Source organism: Myotis myotis, unplaced genomic scaffold, assembly GCF_014108235.1.
Source record: "Myotis myotis isolate mMyoMyo1 unplaced genomic scaffold, mMyoMyo1.p scaffold_m19_p_14, whole genome shotgun sequence".
Lineage (NCBI taxonomy): Eukaryota > Metazoa > Chordata > Mammalia > Chiroptera > Vespertilionidae > Myotis > Myotis myotis.
In genome coordinates this window covers 54,783,275-54,801,928 of record NW_023416318.1, presented here as the reverse complement: position 1 = coordinate 54,801,928, position 18,654 = coordinate 54,783,275, and the positions used below count along the sequence as shown (strand labels likewise).

Genomic DNA, 18,654 nt, shown 5'->3' with positions numbered 1-18,654 from the left:
CGACGGCCAGGAAGGGCCCCCTACTCCGTGCACTGGGTCACTGTGAAGGGAGCCATCACGGGCCCACGGGGGGCCGGACAGACTGACCGTCTCCACTGCACAGGCGGGTCTCGCGAGAACCTTGTGACGCCACTTCCCAATGGCAGTGCCCCCAACGTGGCCTCACCCCTGCACCAAAGGGGCAGGGAAATGCGGTCCCACCTCAGGCACCTCTCGGGGGGGATGGGGTGGGATGGGGACGGACGGACAGGGGGACAGGCAGAGGCAGTGTTGCCCGGACGGCAGGGGCCGCGGACGAGTGCTCCCCGTTAACAGACCTCAGCCTGCCCACGGCCAGCCCAGTGTCCTTCAGCGTGCCTGACTGACCATAACTGACCGTCGCTGCAGTGCAGACGGGGGCGTGAGGTCAGCGGATATCGCTCCGTAATCTCCACTTTGCTCTGCAGATTCAGATCAATGTGGCTGCTTCCAGGGCAGCAAATTCGAATTCTTTCTCTTATAACAAGAAAAAAACCACTTACGCACAGACGAAAGGAGAAAAAGTTAGGATTCTGTCTTCCTTAGAGCAGGAGGACTAGAGGAGGGGTCTATGCAGGAGGATGACTTTCAGGACGTGGGCTGCTGGGTTTGTGGTTGTCATCTTAAAGGGAGTTAGGAGGCCTTGTGGCCGCGGGGACAGTGATGGGCGCGCTCGGCTGACGGAAGCCCAGAGCGCTCGCCCGGCCGCCCTGCAGGGCCCGATTTCAGGAGTCAGGAAGTAGATGGACGGACGTCAGACCGGCGTTTTGCTGAACCTAATGCATCTGCTTCTTCTGAGCCTCGGCCATCATCACCATGTCCATTATCGAGTCCCCATGCTCTGCAGGTGTGAGCAGCTCAGGGTGGAATGCCGACAGGAGGGCTGCATTCTGGTGCCATTATTCCCACAGGCGTTGGGGGAGTGTCTTCCTGGGTTGCTGAGATGGGTCTCGTCTCTGAAGTCCCTCTCCATCTCCCACACCCCCTTCCTCTCTGATTTCCTGAAATCCTGCAGAATCCACACGGCCTGGACCCTCCCGGGAGGAGCGCAGACTGCGGACTGTCGCGTTTCTCCCAGCAACCTGGACGGGTCGCATTGTCCCTCTCACCTGAGCTCCTGCACTGGGCGCACAGACCCCTCGCGCCTCCCTGCGGGTCAGGGACACACCCCAGCTTGCAGCTCACCCGCCCGACACCCCTCGCTGCGCGCCTCCACTTTCACGGTGCCTCACTGGCCTCCCTGCCACCCCCATCTGGTCTCAGGCTGCTGAGTGTCAGCAGGAGCTGGAGTAATGGCTGTGAATGGAGCCCGTGGACACCGGGGCCACGTCCGCAGTGGGCTCGGGGCCCCCGCGGCACAGCCGGCACATTCGGAGGCAGCAGGCGCCAGGTGCCAGACCCACGGGCAGTGATCCGAGAGAGCCAGCCAGGAGCCCGCCCGCCCGCGTGCGGCCTCGTGTGTTTATTTCATTTTTAATCTCAAAAGAAAGACGAGTTAACATCATGGAAATGAAGATTATTTTTGAAGTGAAACAAGCCTCACCGTCCCTGAAGGAGAGAAAGGGCAGAGAGACGGGGCGGCAGGCAGCCCGGGGTGGAGGCCGAGGTCTCCGCTCGGCGAGGGGACTGGGTGCCCGGAGGGCCGTGCGTGGCGCCCTCGCTGTTTACAAACGCTGCGTCGCGGGCGGGTCCCCAGGGCGGGGCTGCGGCCTGACCCGGACGTCAGAGCAGAATGTGGTACTTTAGCGCCCGGGGGACCCTGTTGATCACAAGCCGCCCGTCGTAACTCAGGGACGCAAAGAGCCAGGGGTCGGCTGAGGACCAGTCCACGGCGTACACGCTGTCCTCGTGCTCCTCGTACGTGGCGATGACGCCGTCCTGCGGGGGCTCCTGGCTCCTGGGGGGACCAGAGACACGTGTGAGCGAGCCACGGCTCCAGCTGCTCATCTGCCCGACGGGAGGGAGGAGCACGGGGACCGCGGGAGCGCGTGGAGCCCACTCAGCCTGACAGCGCCTTATCCCTGCGGCCTGGACAGTAGGCGCTGGCGTGATCAGCGAGGGGCCCCAGGTTCGGGGGTAACAGGGAACCGTCCCCGGGGGATGGAAACGAGGCCGTCAAAATGAGGAGGAGACGCTGCTTGTGACGCTGAGCAGAGGGACCTGGGCCGGGCCAGCGCAGCTCGGTCCTGGCAGGGCGGGGCGGTGCCCGTTTGGGGTCTCCTCCCTTTACGCTCTCCTTCCCGGGAAGCCTGCCCGGATGGCACAGGGTGCCATGAGTGTGAGCCCCCGTCCCGGGGCTGACTACCCCGGCCACAGCAGGGCTCCCAGCACGTGCCGGAGGCCGCAGCCTGGCCCAGCCCAGCGGTGCCGGTCGGAAAGGCAGCTCCTACTTGTCCTCTGGGCGGCGCTCCTCCTGGTCGCTGAGGTCGTCGTCGTCCACCAGGTGGCCAAAGGGCTCGGAGGAGATGGACACCATGTTGGAGAGGATGACCCGGCTGTCGCTGCTGCCCGTGAGGACCAGCTGGTCGTGCGAGTGGTTATAGCGGACGTTCCACACCCTGGGGGCAGGGAGACGGCGCTCACAGGGCTGGGACCCCTGGACAGGGAGCAGGGGTCGCCCGGCACCCACCCCAAGCTGCCCGGGCTGACGCTGGGCAGCATCCCCCAGTGGGCAGGCTTAGCGTGTTTCTCTGAAACCTCCTCGTCTCGACTCCCAGCAGCAGAGACGGGGCAGTGGCGGCACAAGCCTCCGTCGGGGGAGGCTGGCTGCCGGAGCTGCAGACAGAAGCCGCGCCCGGGCGCCCCGAGCAGCAGCCTAGAGGGTGAGCGCAGGGCCTGGGCACACACCAAGGGAGCACAGAGGGCTGAGCGCCCGCTGGCCGAGTGGCAGTGGAGAGGGCCCGCCCGCCCGCATGCCCGCCGCAGGGCCGGCGCTCCTGCCCGCACAGCGGTGATTACCGAACCTGTTAAAACTGTGCAGGGATCTGGGCTTTTAAGTTTCTGGCTGCAGGACAACAGCTTCTGGTAAGTAATTCCAAGAACTCGGGGAGACCCCAGCGAGCCCCCTCGGCGACACGGGCCAGCCTGGGTAAGGCCCCCGACAGCACTGGGCTCTCACTATTCCATACAATCCCACTGTGCACACATGTGCGTGCATGCACACACGTGCACAAGCGTGCACACACATGCTTTAATAAAAACCGCTCCTCCTATGCACTGTGCTACAGCTGATTCCACCTACTCGGCCGAAGCATCATGGCCCACATTCCCACCGCGTTTCCGAGGCAGGACGCTGGGCACGGTGTGCAGTGCCCACAGCCGTGCCCTGTCCAGGGGCACTGACCAGCCTGGCCCGCTGCCAGCACTGAGCACCTGAGCACACTCCTCTCCGACGTCTGAGCCAGTGCCTCCCTCCTTCCCTGCGTCCCACCTCACAGACACTCCGGCCGGAGTGAGTGTTATTCAGGAAAAATAAGCCGGCCTGCCTGGCTGACTCGCAGCACACGCTGAGCTGTGAGCCTCTCCGAGCGGCGAGGCCACCAGCACAACAAACTACACTCACCCCCACCCACCCTGCCCGCGGCCCTACCAGTGCGAGTGCTCCTCCAGGGTCCGCACGGGCTCCGCGACGTTGCGCGTGTCCCAGAACTTGACCTTGCAGTCGTCCCCGCAGGTCGCCAGGTAGTACTGCTTGTTGGGGTTGAAGTCCAGGTCCCGCACCAGCTGCCCATGGGCGTTCTCCATGCAGTAGATCTGCCTGGGGGAGGCGCTCGAGCGTGAGGCGGGGCGGCCTGGCGCCAGACCCGCGGCACCAGCGCCCAGGCCCCGGGCACCCAGCGGGGCTCCGCTCCAGGAGGCCAGGGAGCCGGCGCCCACCGCAGCACCCCCACTGTGGCGACGCGGCTGCGGCCTCTCCAGCAGCCCCCGGGGAAGGGATGCTGGTCTGGCTGTCAGATGTGACAGGTCCCTGGGGAACTAGAGTGGCAGAGGGCCTGCGTCTGCCATGGAGGACACCGGGGACGTGTCTGGGAAGCATGAGGTGAGAAGGACACAAGGACAGGACGGGGGACGCAGAGCACTGCTGGCACCGGGAGAGTCGGGGAAGGGGAGCGAGAGGGAAGAGCTGCCGCAGACGGGAGCAGCGCTGGCTGTGGCCGGGATGCTGTCGCCAGGGCTGGGGTCAGACTCACACCACGCGGGCCGACACCGCAGGACCTTCGCCGGGTCCCTGCAGCCCGCCCGCCCTGCACCCGGCAGCCAAGGGCGGAGACGTGCAAATGTGCACACACCTGGCGCCGCCCTAGGCTGCTCTTCACAGGGTCTGAAACCACCGTCCCATCCAGCCCCGCCTGTGCATCCTTCCTGCCCACACTGCCCGCTCCGCTCTCAGCCGCAGCTGTGACCTGTCCCACCATCAGGCTTATCACCCGTGGCCTCCGGGGGGCGGCGAACACCACGCAGAAGCCAACCACCAGGGCGCCACGTGTCTGTGCTCCAGGGCAGCCCTCGGTCCCTGTCACCTCGTCCTGTCCTCCGGGTGGATCCCCTGCCCTGAGCCACGTTTAAGTCTGGAGCCGTGTTTATATCCTGTGCCTTCCCCGGGTGCCAGTATGTTTTCCTAAAATACCATGTCCTACGCCCGGCCAAGGCTCTTCCCGTGAGAGAGGGGACGTAGGAAATAGGAACGGGGACTGGGGGCCGTCGCGCGTGCGCGGGCATGGCCTGGCTTCTGCACGCGGCGGGGAACCAGGCTCAGGACAAAGCACAGCACAGCGGACAGCAAGCCCGAAGGCGCTGGCGCGACAGAAGCTGGAGCACCTGCACAGAGCGACGCAAGCGGAGCCCTCAGCCACTCAGGGGCCCGCAGAGCCGACCCGCGGAGGCGGGAGCTGCAGGGTGACACCCCCACACCACAGCCGCCAGGTCTGCGTGGGGTCTGCCTGTCACTCCACGAGCCTCCTGCCTCCAGACACTGCAGCTCTGCACCCCTTTCCAGAACGGTGGCCCGAGGAGGAGGCAGCGTGGGGCCTGGGGTGGGGTCGGGGCACCGGCCCTGTGGACAGAGGGCACAGGCCGCAGCGGCAGCCGCCTCCTTGCCGGGTCTGCAGGGGCCTCGGGACTCAGCTGAAAGCCGTGCCCCGGAAGGCAAGCCCAGGCACTCGCTGACACCGTCCTCACAGCTCAGTGATAAACGACGTGTGCTGAGGGGACAGGCTGCATCTCACAGAGGCTGGCAGGGCTCCGTTGCCATGACAACAGACAAGGCTCCATTGCTCGCTGGCCTATAGACCCCACCTGGAACGGAAACCGCTCCTACCTGCTCCCCCAGCACCGCAGGCTGCTGCACCTCACGAGGGAGACGGCAATCTGTCACCGACAGCACAGAGACGTTGGCAAACCCGCCACCAGGGCCCGACTGTCCCTCGTGTGCCCCACCCCGGGGGACAGGAGCGGACGGTGTCCCAGGAGCCCATCTCCATCTCATCAACAGCCAGGCTGAGGGGCCCCCGCGGAGCCCTGAACAGCCAGCGGAGCCCCCGCGGCCACGGCCATGACACACCAGCTCACGATGGGAGGAGACAAAACGCGACGCAGACAGACAAGCCACGTGCCCCACACCCATCTGCTGCGGGCGGCCTCGTGGGGGAAGGGGCGGCAGGCCGAGGCACCGGGCGTGTCACTGACCTCATGCTGCGCGTGTCCCAGCCTCGGACGGCGGTGTCGTTGGCCGTGGCCACCTGGGTGCAGTTGTGATGCGGGCTCCAGCGTCCCGAGGTGAACCTCAGCTGCCCCTTGCCTTCCAGCGACGCCGAGCTGGCCAGCTGCGAGGGAGGGAGAGAAGGAAGTGCACCCGCAGGACAGAGCGGGCGTCACTGAGACCGTCGGGAGGGCGGCTGGGTTTCCGCCCTGAGAATGTGTGAGCCTTCACTGAGGAAAACTGTAAGCCCAGCACAGCAAAGACAGACAGCGTATTAGTAACCGCCAGGAACAGGCTGCAAGGGTGTGGTGAGAGGTCATCTGCTCCCACGTGAAAGAACAACAGGAAATAAACACCTGGCTGCCCCCGAAGAGCAAGTGGGTCCACAGGGTCCCCTCCAGGCAGAGGACACAGCTGGGCCTCATCACATGTCTGAGCCCCCTGCCCCCCACCCCAAGTCTGTCACACGGAGGTGAATACACCTCAGCAGGTAATGAGCTGCTCCTCAGACACCCACCTCCCGGAAGGGAGGGGCCAGGCTGGAGTCTGGGGAAGGGCTCCTCCTCATCTCACTTCCGCCCGCCCGCCCGCCCGGGATTCTGTGCCCAAACCCATCACACTGGCCACATCCTCTTCCCATCAGGGTTGAGGGCCTGTCCACTCAGAGACTGCTGCAGGCAGGGAGAGCGTGTGGCCGGCGTCTCTGCCCCCTGTCCCCCCGCACACAGCCCTGTCGCTCCATCCTTGGGCACAGGCCTCGCAGAGGAGCACGCTGAGGGGGGCCCAGGGCCGGCCGCAGATCGGACAGAGGCCGAAGGAGGCTGACGCTGTCGCCAGGGCTGTGTGTGTCCTGTGACTCCCGGGTCACAGCCCCTCCTAGTGGTCATCGGGGGCTCATAGCTCAGTGCAGGGCAAGCGTCCAGACGGGAGACAGACAGGCCTGCGACACCCCAAGGAGCTAGGGGCAGTGCAGGGGACCGGACTAGAAACAGGGAGACCCCGTCTCCTCTCTAGGGCAGTGGCAACACGTTTGGACAGGACGTCAGGACGACTCCTTCACTCTGTGACCGCTCAGTGGCTGCCCGCCCAGCAGAGCCGGGCCCCTCCTGTGGGCCTGTCCAAGCTCCCCTCCCAGCTCGCACTCAGCACCCCAGGCAGACGCCCTGGGCACTGCTGAGGGCGGCCCAGCCTCCAGCCACACGCCCAGCACAGCGCCTGGCCAGGCCGGGCCGGCGTCAGCTGCAGGTGACGGGCTCCTGAACCCCAGCCCCCCACCCCGCGGGTATGGTTTCAACTGGGAAACGTCTAAAAGCACTAGTGCCCTTGGCACCCACTCTCCTCCCTCAGAGAGGCGTTCCTGCAGGTGCTGTGGCTCAGTGGTCAGCTTTGACCTATGAACCAGGAGGTCACAGTTCGATTCCCGGTCAGGGCACATGCCCTTCCTCTCTGAAATCAATGAAAATCCTTTTCTAAAAAGGCGTTCCTGCCTCAGGTCCTAGCCGAGCGGGGTTCCTCTGCGGGAGCTCCAGGTGGATGTGCGGCCGGGAGGGCGCCGAGGCTCGCGGCACCTTGTGCCTTGGGCTCTGCCGCTCGCTGCACCCTGCAAGCAGCTATTTATCTCTAGAGCCAGTGAAGGCTGCTGGAGCCCAGAGATGAGCGAGCACAGATCACAATGGGGGGCACCCCTCTGCCTTCGCCGGGCCGGGACCCCGCGGACCCGCCCCCAGGCCTCCCCTGGGCTCTCGCTAATGATTATAAATGGCAGGGAACCTCCCGTCTAATTGCAAAGGGTAATGATGCAGCCAGCCTGAGATGAGACTCGCCACGCAGGGCAAGATCCTCCAACAATAAAAAAATGGAGGAGCTGGGTGTGGAGACGCGGATCGATCAGGGGCTCAGTATTAAACGCCACGGCCCAGGGTCACAAAGTGGGACTGACAGAGTGCTGACGCTGACAAAAGAGGGGCCGGAGGACTAAATCGGTCTCTGCAGAAAATAAGTGACAGGCTAATCGCCCACCACAGAGCGCTCTGCGAGGATGGGCCGGAGCTGTGTGCAGCGGGGCCACGGCCGCGGCAGGACTGGAGCCTGGGTCCTAAAGCGTGCGACTCCGCCACTGGCCTCTGGGCTCCTCCTGCCGGGGGGCTCCTCTCAGGGGCTGCACCCACACCTGCCAGACCAGCAGCGAGCTCGGCACCCACCGCCCTATGCCTTCCACCAGGAGACACCCCCTGCCCGTCCCCCAGCCTACAGGCCCCGGACCTCCCGTCCCCCAGCCTACAGGCCCCGGACCTCCCGTCCCCCAGCCTACAGGCCCCGGACCTCCCGTCCCCCAGCCTACAGGCCCCGGGCCTCCCGTCCCCCAGTTTACAGGCTCCAGACCTCCCTTCTCAAGTCTGCAGGTCCTGAGACACCTCCTGAGACACGGCGAGGCCTGGGGGCCCCACACCCACGTGCACGGGAACAGCCCACGTGTCTGATGACCCAGCTCTGAGCTCTGTGCATGACGGAGCGAGAGGAGGTGAGCTGAAGGGTCTGGGTCTCGTCCAGCGTCATTTCCACACTCGGGGGACTTGGGAAGGGCTGCCTGCACCATGTCGTCAGCACCTGAGAGGTGACCTAGCCCAGCCCTAGGGACAGGCTCCTGAAACAGAGGGGACGCGGGTGGGCATCTCCCTGCCTCACGCGCACAGATGTGACGAAGGGGCAGTTTGTCCATTCTCGGGGTCCATGTCCATCTGTGCTCGGCCCGAGGCCCAACACCGAGCTGCTTTCACCTGACAGAGGCAATCGCTCTAATACTCTGATCAATAACTAAATTCGTTCACTAACCACTTCATCATTAATGTAAAATCCTGAAGACATGAATCGAGAAGTATATCTAAGTTTAGTCAAATCTCTCTCTCTAAAAATCAATAACCTTTAAAAAATCCCGTTAAGAAATTAAAAGCGGGAAACGGCGCTTGTTACCTACCAGGGCCCGGCTGGAGCTCGCCTGCAGGTCCCACAGCAGAAGGTGGTTGTCCGCCAGGGAGATGACTCGCGTCCCGTCGCCCGTGGGCTCCCACACGACGCTGACGGGGAGGAGCACGTGTGAGCACAGAGGACCCCGAACCCAGCCCGCCTCCTGCCTGCGCCAGACAGGCCGCAGCCCAGCCCTTGTGGGCGGGCAGATCGGGAACACGGGCGGCTCAGGGTGGCACCCCAACCTCCGCGCTGGGGGCGGACATGTGTCCTCCCCATCCACCTGCTGTGAGGACGCGGGGCTCTGGGGGATGAGGTGAGAGGAGGTGGTGAGGTGGGGCCCTCGATGGGATGGGTGTCCGAGTAAGGACTGACCCCGAGCAGACAGTCCTGGCCCCACCCTCCCACGGCAGATCCTCCCACAGAGGCCAGCACCCCATACGCAGCCTGCCACCCAGCCCTCAGGGGCCTCACAGGCCCCAGGCCCCGCCCAGGAGAGCAGGCCCCGCCCAGAGCTGGCCCCAGCAGAGGCAAGACACCCCTCTACCCCTGGTGGGGCGGTTATGTCCGCCCCTGAGCAACACCTGACACTCTAGAGCAGTGGTCGGCAAACTGCGGCTCGCGAGCCACACGCGGCTCTTCGGCCCCTTGAGTGTGGCTCTTCCACAAAATACCATGTGCGGGCGCACATACAGTGCGATTGAAACTTCGTGGCCCATGCACAGAGGGCGGTATTTTGTGGAAGAGCCACACTTTGCCGAGCCGTGGTTTGCCGACCACTGCTCTAGGGCACGAGGAGCACACGCCGGCCGGTCTGTTCCAGGTCCCCAGAGCCAGGTGCACACGCACACCGGCCCCGGCACCTCTCGGGCTGGCCTGGGAGCTGCAGTCAATGCCAGGTGCCGTGACAACTCGACCCCCATCCCTCACTGCCCTTGGCCGGGAAGAGGCCGACAGGCACACGTGCATAAGCATCGACTCCACGCCCAGCCACGCTCCTCGGGAAACCGAAGCCCACAGCTACGGGAGCCACCGGAAGCAGCGAGCCGCCCAGCGAGCCTTCCCCAGACACCGGCCAGCGCACCTTCTCCCGGCTCAACCAAGCGGCCACCTCGCCTCGTCCGGTCCCAGGAGTGGAGGGGGTGGCGGGTTTCCTTCAGGAAACTGCTCACTGTGCCTCGCTTTCTCCTCATTCAGCCCTCCTCCTGCCTCCGCGGGGCCAGGGAGAGCTTTCTCTCAGAGAAGCTTATGTTTCTCAGTGAAACTATCAGAGGAAACAAGCAAATGCATTTCAAGTGGCCGTAGAAGTAACGCTTTACATCTAAAAAGGAAAATTATATAATAATTTAAAAAGAAGCAGGAGGAGCCTGAGAACACAGGAGGAGCCTGAGAACCTGCGCTGCTTCAGACATCACGTGGCGCCGAGTCCTGGAGGGGGGTAAGAAACGCCGCCAGTGTCTCCTGGGGCGTCCGTGCCTCTGTCACCTAAGTGTCCGCGGCGACGACTGCGAGACGCCCTGGAGAACGGGGAGGCGAGGGTCCCGCAGCGGCGCAGACGCAGAGGCCCCGGTCACTCGGACTGGACCCTGCGTGTCGCGGGTCAGCCTCGCTGTGATCTGAGACCAGCTGCCCAGGACGAGGCTGAGTGCGGGAGAGGCCACAGTCCCCTCTCCTGCTGGCGTCCCTGTGCTGAGTCTCACACACACACACGCGCACGCCTGCACACGGATACCAGGTAAGGGAGCTGACGCCTTCATGAGGAACTTGCTGTGAGGACCGCGGCGCCAGCTGCACCAAAGCTCCCCACGCTCACTTCCTGCCTGAAGGGGGGCCTCGAGGAGCCACCTCGATGAAGCCAGTGGCCGTCCCGGTGCACAGCCACGAAGAAGGTGATAGGGGTCCTGCCCATCCAGCCCTCTGAACACGGGCAGCAACCTGCAGACCTCCCGTTCCCACAGTGCCAGGAGCACCCACGGAGCCGGGCAGGCGTGGTCGCACCCGGGGAAGCTCCCGGCAGCCGTGGCACAGGCACTTGTAAGGACAGAACTGGGGCTCGCCCTGCTGCGTGGCTGACAGGCGGGCCTGAGATCGGCCACTGGTGACTTGGCTGCTAAAGTCCGACGCCTCCACCTGCACAAGCTGACAGCCCCCTCCCCGATGACCCCATCCCCATCCGATGAAGGCACCAGGGTTTCCAGTCAGCCGCACAGGAGGGAGGGAGACGGAGAGAGGCAGAGGCATCAGCGATGAGAGAGGACCTGGACCGGCTGCCTCCTGCACGCCCCACGCTGGGGATTGAGCCCACACCCTGTCATGTGCCCTGACCGGGAATCGGCCCATGACCTCCTGGTTCCTAGGTCGACCCCCACCCCGAGCCAGGCCGGCCGGGCTTCAGGTTTCCTCTTTTCGGAGGGGGCTCCGCCCAGGGAACGGCGGTGCCTGCAGCTCAGCAGGAGTAAGCACTGACACTGACCACGGGACGAGAAGGGGCCGTTGGCTGGGTGAGGGGTAGACCTGCAGGACCTGCGTCCCCAAGCCTCCCTCTGGTGGCCATGGTCCAGGGCCCGCACGCAGCACCGGGAGGGGCAGATGTGGGTGAGGACAGACACAGCGGCGCTGGCCCCTCCTGGAGCGCGGCTCCTGGCCGAGTCCCGCCATCCTGTCCTCTCCCAGAGCGAGCCTGGCAGCGCCGAGGCTGACACGTCCTCTGAGGGATGCATCCGGCCGGCCCTCAAGTCCACAGTCCACAGGCCTCTCCAGTCAAGGCCGATCCTCAGGCCCAGGGGGCCCGCTGCCTCGCCAGGTCCCTCCTGGGTGGGAGGACACAGCCCAGCGATGCCAGGAATGCGGCACCCACAGGGCGGCTCGCTCAGCAAGCCCAACCTCTCCCTGGTGCTCCTGCAAGCCCAGGAGCTGAAACCACATTTTAAAGCAGATTCTTGATCTAAATGCCAAACAGCAGTCTGGCTTCTCCTCACCTTTCCTCCTTCTCTCCCCGCCCCCCATGTTTTAAAAGCAGGCGGGGAAACACCAAGCAGAGCTGAAAACCCTCACGCCCAGAGCTAGCACACCTCCAAGCTTCCCCACGGCACCTCTGCCGGTGTAGCTGGGCCTGCCGAGGTGGTGGGGAGCCAGCCCCCCGGCCCTTTGGCTCCTGGTGCCCGGAGCAAGCTCCCTCCCCTGAACCCACCCCTCTGCACTGGCCAAGGGCCCGGAGGCATCTGTACACAGCGACCGCCCCAAGTGGCTGCAGCCTGCACCCTGTCTCACTGCCCTGCCCCCCAGTGCTGGTACCTCCCAGAACACGCACACGTGCGCATACACACACACACACACACACACACACACACACACACACGCAGAGAGGCGCACACGTACTGACACAAAGGCCTGCAGGGAACAAGGTGCTGTTTGAAATGTGAACTAACAGCCTGTCATTCACACAGATGCGCTCTGCCCTCGACCATCCAGGCGATTCCTCCTGGGCCGGGGGCCTCCCCCGCCGTCCCCCCCCCCCCCCCACGGCGTCCCCTCGCTCTGTAGGCCCGCCCTGCCCTCAGTCAGGACTGTGCTCAGGCGCACCTGCTAGAACCACCGGACCTGCCACTCTGCTCCCTTCCAGCTTCCAGACCCGCCACTGGCGGGACCGACTGGGCCCAGCTCCAAGTGTCCCTCCTCAGCACTCCCTCTGCAACCATCCTCCCGGGCCCACGGCCCACAGGCCCTCCCACTCCTCCCGGGCCCACGGCCCACAGGCCCTCCCACTCCTCCCGGGCCCACGGCACACAGGCCCTCCCACTCCTCCCGGGCCCACGGCCCACAGGCCCTCCCACTCCTCCCGGGCCCACGGCACACAGGCCCTCCCACTCCTCCCGGGCCCACGGCACACAGGCCCTCCCACTCCTCCCGGGCCCACGGCACACAGGCCCTCTCACTCCTCCCGGGCCCACGGCCCACAGGCCCTCCCACTCCTCCTGGGGCCCACGGGAGGGCGCAGGGCTCCGACGACGCGCACAGTGCACCCAGGTCCAGTCCCAGAATTACAGGCTCCACCTGAAGCGACAGCCGCTCCAGAGGCTGCCGATCGGTCGTAGTGCACGTGCGGCTACGGTCCCTCAGCCTAGGGCCGCGCACAGCCCAGCGTCACCCCTGGCAGCCCCCACGGGTCAGCCCATCAGGTGTGGGCGGCAGGGTTTCTGTAACGTGTCCAACCTGGAAAACAACTGGCACTAAAACAAAAAGAAAGCGAGCAGCATACAGCCAGGCTTCAGGGAGGAGAGGCCGGCGCCCGCAGCTCGCCCCGCAGGCGGACCCCGGGCTGCACGGGGATGGGCCCCGGACCTACCAGGCCACGCTGCCGTGTGCCGCCACGCTGTCCAGGTCACACAGCAGCTCCAGGGCGTGCGCCGTGCTCGACGACTCGTCGGGGGACTCGTGGCTGCCCGGCTCCGACTCCTCCGGCATCCTCCACACCGCGGCGCACGTCAGCACTCTGCTGTCTGCGACTGGGGACAGGGGGTGTCAGAGGCGTGGGCGGCCCGTCCGCAGACCCCCGGTGGCCCAGCGCCCGCAGGGCAGGCGGCACGGCCGAGCAGCAAGCAGAAGGCCCTGCTCCCGCTTAACCGCCTCTTCCCGGCTTGAAAAGCATGTTCTGTTTCAGAACAAATTTAATTTCCTCAAAATCGATGTCCTCCCGTTCTTCCTCAACAGTTCTCCAAACAATAGAGCCAACGGGGCCGGGGGCGGGCATGAAACTGGGGGGCATGAAACTGCGGGGAACCACCCCCACTGGGTGCTGAGGCTCCTGGCCCTGAAGATGCTCCTGGGATCTGCGTGTCCTCAGGCACCTGGGCGGCCGCTCTGTGGTGAGAGACTCAACTTGGGTCAGAAAGACGGCCGCTTGGTTTCTGCTAGAAAGAGTCTCAGTAAGACAAAGGGAGGGGACTTAACATTATATGATAAGAGTTAGTCGTGAACTCCTGAACACAAGTCCTTTCACACCCGCTTCCCTTTTAGCTCTAACGTACACGCGCGCACACACCTCCCCGTTCAGAGGAGAGAGCTGTGGGGTGAGGAAGAACGCTCCCCAGGCGTATTTCCTGTGCAAACATACGAAGGAAATAAAGGGCCTGGCATCCCATTCGAAACGCTCACTTCCTGGCGGCCACAACGGCCCTTCAATCCAAATGCCAACAAATCAGCCAAGAAATAGGGCCGGGAACACGCGAGCAAGCTGCCTGCCTTCCAGGAAGGACCAGCGTCGCCACTGTCGCCGTGATCGTCAGTCAGCAGGTGAATCCGATTCCAGCAGGCCTTCTGACCCCCATCCCAGCGCGCACGTCACAGACCTCGCTGGGTCTGACCTCGATGGAGCCAAGGCTGAGAGAGAAGGAGTCCGAGTGTCACACAGACACTTAACGCCAACACGTCCATTTCAACCACGAAACGCACAATGGCTTCCGTCTACAGAAGAAATTAATCGTTGCTGAAACTTTCCATTAGTCTTTCTATAGAGCCTAGGAGACCGGCAATGGCGCTCCTGAGTACATGAGCATCGCCGCAGAGAGAGCTGGCAACTGCGAGCTGGAGAGGACTGAACCTGAAGCCTTCACCGACAGCGGCCCAGACGGTCCTCGTCCTCCTCAGCGACAGGAAAACGTCTCATCTGAAGCGAGGGGACGAATAGCGTGAGAACCAGGTCGTGGCACCGCACAAAACGAATGGAGTGCGCAGGACAAAAGGTGCGGGGCAGTAAAAACAGCTCTTACTGGGAGGTGGCTGGGCCAGGTTCTCACTGCAGATTCCTTCCGGAGCATTCTGCTCAGGCGTCAGGACATCGTCCTTTCCTATACCTCCCGTTCACCAGGCCCACGTCATAGTGGGGGTGAGACATTATCACCTTCCCCTCGAGAAGTAATGCTGCATATTCCCACGCCCAGTTAGCACTGCCCTAGAGCTACATATGAACACGCCCAGTTAGCACTGCCCTAGAGCTACATATGAACACGCCCAGTTAGCACTACCCTAGAGCTACATATGAACACGCCCAGTTAGCACTACCCTAGAGCTACATATGAACACGCCCAGTTAGCACTGCCCTAGAGCTACATATGAACACGCCCAGTTAGCACTGCCCTAGAGCTACATATGAACACGCCCAGTTAGCACTGCCCTAGAGCTACATATGAACATGCCCAGTTAGCACTGCCCTAGAGCTACATATAACACGCCCAGTTAGCACTGCCCTAGAGCTACATATGAACACGCCCAGTTGGCACTCCCCTAGAGCTACATATGAACACGCCCAGTTGGCACTCCCCTAGAGCTACATATGAACACGCCCAGTCAGCACTGGACCAGAGCTGCATTTACCACGCCCAGTTGGCACTGGACCAGAGGTCCTGACTGCTTCAATCCGGCAGGATGATATGTGTAGGAAATTAGAGACCTTCTACACTACAGCATGAGAAATATGTTGGAAACTTCAGCAAATTGCTGAACACAATGGTGCTATGTAAAAATTAATTGGCCATCTATAGATTAGCAAAAATTTAGAACACAAAATTTGAATAAGTACTAACAATCACATTAAAAATCAAACATCCAATAATGTCTGAAGCCAGAGGCGTGAGGCCCGCGCGTGGCCAGCGAGGAACGTGTGGTGAGAAAGCGGCCTGCAGAGGCGGGCGGACAGCTCGGCCGGAAGCTGCTCCCGGGCAGAGTCCCGGCCGCCCTCGAGCTCCAGCATCTTCTGAGAATCCAGCGACCTGCTTCCGGAATTCTAGTTTCCATGGGGACGTGACCGCCAGACGGGCAAGACCGTCACGAAGGAGGCCGGAGTGGGTGGCTCCCACTCTAGCACCAGTCGGCATGACAGGAGGGCGAGAGCCACAGGCCTCAGGGCGACGGCCACCTGGCTTCCCACGGAGCCCTGCGCTGGAGCGGCGGCCGGAGGGCTGCACGTCCGCAGGAAATGAGCTCGCCCCTGCCTCACAGCACACTCCTAGGCCAGCTCCAGGCACACTGAAGACCAGACAGGAAAGAAAATAGGCCAGGCTTTTCGAGAACGCATGGCGGAAGGTCCCCTCAGCCTTGGCGTCAGCACAGACTTCGCCAACAGGAAGGAAAGGCACCAATCACAGCGGAGAGACTGACGACGCGGCCACGCTCATGCAGAGCCTCGGTCACCAGGGCACCGGACCTCATCAAAACTAGAACCTGTTCTCTCGGAAACACTGTTAAAAACGAAGCAAAGCTGGGAGAACATATGCGTGATACTTATGCCTGACAAAGGGCTTGCATCCAGAATATATTTTTTTAAAAAAACCTCTTATAATTTAAGACAAATGAGCCAATTTTTAAAAATGGGCAGAAGACTGCCCGGCCGGTGTTGTTCAATGGTTGAGCATCGACCTATGAACCAGGAGGTCACGGCTCGATTCCTGGTCAGGACGCGTGCCTGGGCTGTGGGCTCGATCCCCAGCAGGGGACGTGCAGGAGGCAGCCGACCCATCATTCTCATCACTGATGTTTCTCTCCCTTCCTCTCTGAAGTCACTAAAGAGATTCTAACGGGCAGGAGTCTGAGTCCGACGCTCCTCAAAGGAAAACACAGGGATGGCCAGCGAGCAGCGGGAAAGATGCTCAACAGCCACAGGGACTGGAGAAACGCCAAGTAACACAGCGAGCCACCCCCCTGCGGGGCTGGGTCTCCTGGAAAAAGACCGGCCACGCCGAGTTCTGGCAGCCACGCAGAGCAGCGGCCCTCCTGGCTCCGGGCGCGTGTGCCCGCACAGGCGCGGCGGCACCCACTGACCAGACGCCCATCGCTCTCAGGAGAGCAGGCGTGGCCTGGCGACGGTAAGCAGCTGCCAGAGTCGGGGCGGCAATGATCACAGCGACCAACCAGGCCAGGTGCCAGCCAGGGAGGCTGACTGGCCGAGGACGGCGGAGCCGGTACCCCGGGTGCAGGCAGAGGGCCCGGCACAGAGCGCCGCTGGCCTAACATGCATGACAAACGCACAGACAATCGCAGAGGGAAACTAGCGCGTGAGGGCGCAGGAGGCTGAGGGGAGCGCCCTGGGAGGTGGGGTGCTTCCTGTCGGAGCCAGCCAATGGCGGCACGGCAGACACGCCCCAGGCCAGGAGGCCCTCCACGGGCAGCCGAGGCCTGGCCCTGCTGCACTGGGTCGGCGGCTCTCCCTGCCCCCTGCCCCCTGCCTCCATCCTTCCACCCATTACAGGCCCCACCTGCCAGCCAGCCAGCCGCACCCCTGGCTCAGCGTGGCTCCCAGGAGGCGACCCGGCAAGTGTGCCACCTGCACTGCGCCTGGCACCTCACATTTTACTTACATTCTCCCCAAAAATCTCTTTTACTTTCAATAAATCCCCTCAGTCTCAAAACTCAGAAACCAGGCGCTTGGAAAGCGGCTCTCGTGTCCTCCCTGCTGCCGCCTGCCTGGGTCTGTGCCCTCGACGGCACGGCAGCCCGTCCCACCGGAGGCGGATGCCTGCTCCTGCTCTTGGCTCTGCCTTGGGCCATGGCACTTGCTTTGCCAACGGGGTGTTAGCAGCTGTGAAACAGGCAGAGACTTGACTCGCCCTTGCCCAGTCGAGCAGACTAGTGCTGTTGCCATGGGAGCAGGGATGGAGAACCACTGTTCCTGGGAGGATGGACCCAGCTGGCGGCTGGCACTGAGCCAGACACGCCCACAGCTGGCCAGCCAACCCCCAGCCAAAGAGGAGACAGAGCGGACAGAAGAAAGGCTCTAGGACAGCGGTTCTCAACCTGTGGGTCACGAACCCTTTGTCGGTCGAACGACCCTTCCACAGGGGTCGCCTAAGACCATCCTGCATATCAGATATTTACGTTACAATTCATAACAGTAGCAACATGACAGTTATGAAGTAGCAACAAAAATAATGTTATGGTTGGGTCACAACATGAGGAACTGTATTTAAAGGGCCGGAAGGTTGGGAACCGCTGCTCTAGGAGCTCCGAGCACTGTGGCGTTTGTTAGGCAGCAGTACGCTGACTTATAGCATCATGTGGCCACTAACAAAAGCCATACGTGTGTGCAGGCTACTAACCATCATGTGGCCACTAGCTAAAGCCATACATGTGTGCAGGCTACTAACCATCATGTGGCCACTAGCTAAAGTCATACGTGTGTGCAGGCTACTAACCATCATGTAGCCACTAGCTAAAGCCATACATGTGTGCAGGCTACTAACCATCATGTGGCCACTAGCTAAAGTCATACATGTGTGCAGGCAACTAACCATCATGTGGCCACTAGCTAAAGTCATACATGTGTGTTACTATCATGTAGCCACTAGCTAAAGTCATACATGTGTGCAGGCTACTAACCATCATGTGGCCACTAGCTAAAGTCATACGTGTGTGCAGGCTACTAACCATCATGTGGCCACTAGCTAAAGTCATACATGTGTGCAGGCAACTAACCATCATGTGGCCACTAGCTAAAGTCATACATGTGTGCAGGCTACTAACCATCATGTGGCCACTAGCTAAAGTCATACATGTGTGTTACTATCATGTAGCCACTAGCTAAAGTCATACATGTGTGCAGGCTACTAACTATCATGTGGCCACTAGCTAAAGTCATACATGTGTGCACGCTACTAACCATCATGTGGCCACTAGCTAAAGTCATACATGTGTGCAGGCAACTAACCATCATGTGGCCACTAGCTAAAGTCATACGTGTGTGCAGGCTACTAACCATCATGTGGCCACTAGCTAAAGTCATACATGTGTGTTACTATCATGTGGCCACTAGCTAAAGTCATACATGTGTGCAGGCTACTAACTATCATGTGGCCACTAGCTAAAGTCATACGTGTGTGCAGGCTACTAACCATCATGTGGCCACTAGCTAAAGTCATACATGTGTGCAGGCTACTAACCATCATGTGGCCACTAGCTAAAGTCATACATGTGTGCAGGCTACT

General features: G+C 62.3%; 1 protein-coding gene across 5 annotated transcripts in view; it reads right to left on the bottom strand.

Moving 5' to 3' along the window:
• Nucleotides 1-1,430: 1,430 nt before the first annotated feature.
• The window catches only part of EIPR1 (EARP complex and GARP complex interacting protein 1), a 58,299-nt gene continuing 41,075 nt past the window's right edge, over nucleotides 1,431-18,654 (bottom strand). For 3 of the 5 annotated variants that reach the window (XM_036335444.1, XM_036335442.1, XM_036335446.1), the window contains 6 exons: nucleotides 13,026-13,185; nucleotides 8,691-8,790; nucleotides 5,704-5,840; nucleotides 3,608-3,775; nucleotides 2,409-2,576; nucleotides 1,431-1,915 (listed from right to left, as the gene is read on the bottom strand). In XM_036335444.1, coding sequence (XP_036191337.1) covers nucleotides 1,741-1,915; nucleotides 2,409-2,576; nucleotides 3,608-3,775; nucleotides 5,704-5,840; nucleotides 8,691-8,790; nucleotides 13,026-13,185 — 908 coding nt within the window. In that variant the 3' untranslated portion in view covers nucleotides 1,431-1,740. Of the gene's footprint in view, nucleotides 1,916-2,408; nucleotides 2,577-3,607; nucleotides 3,776-5,703; nucleotides 5,841-6,305; nucleotides 8,361-8,690; nucleotides 8,791-13,025; nucleotides 13,186-18,654 lie in introns of those variants that run through there. The other 2 variants (XM_036335443.1, XM_036335445.1) reach the window with 2 other exon arrangements.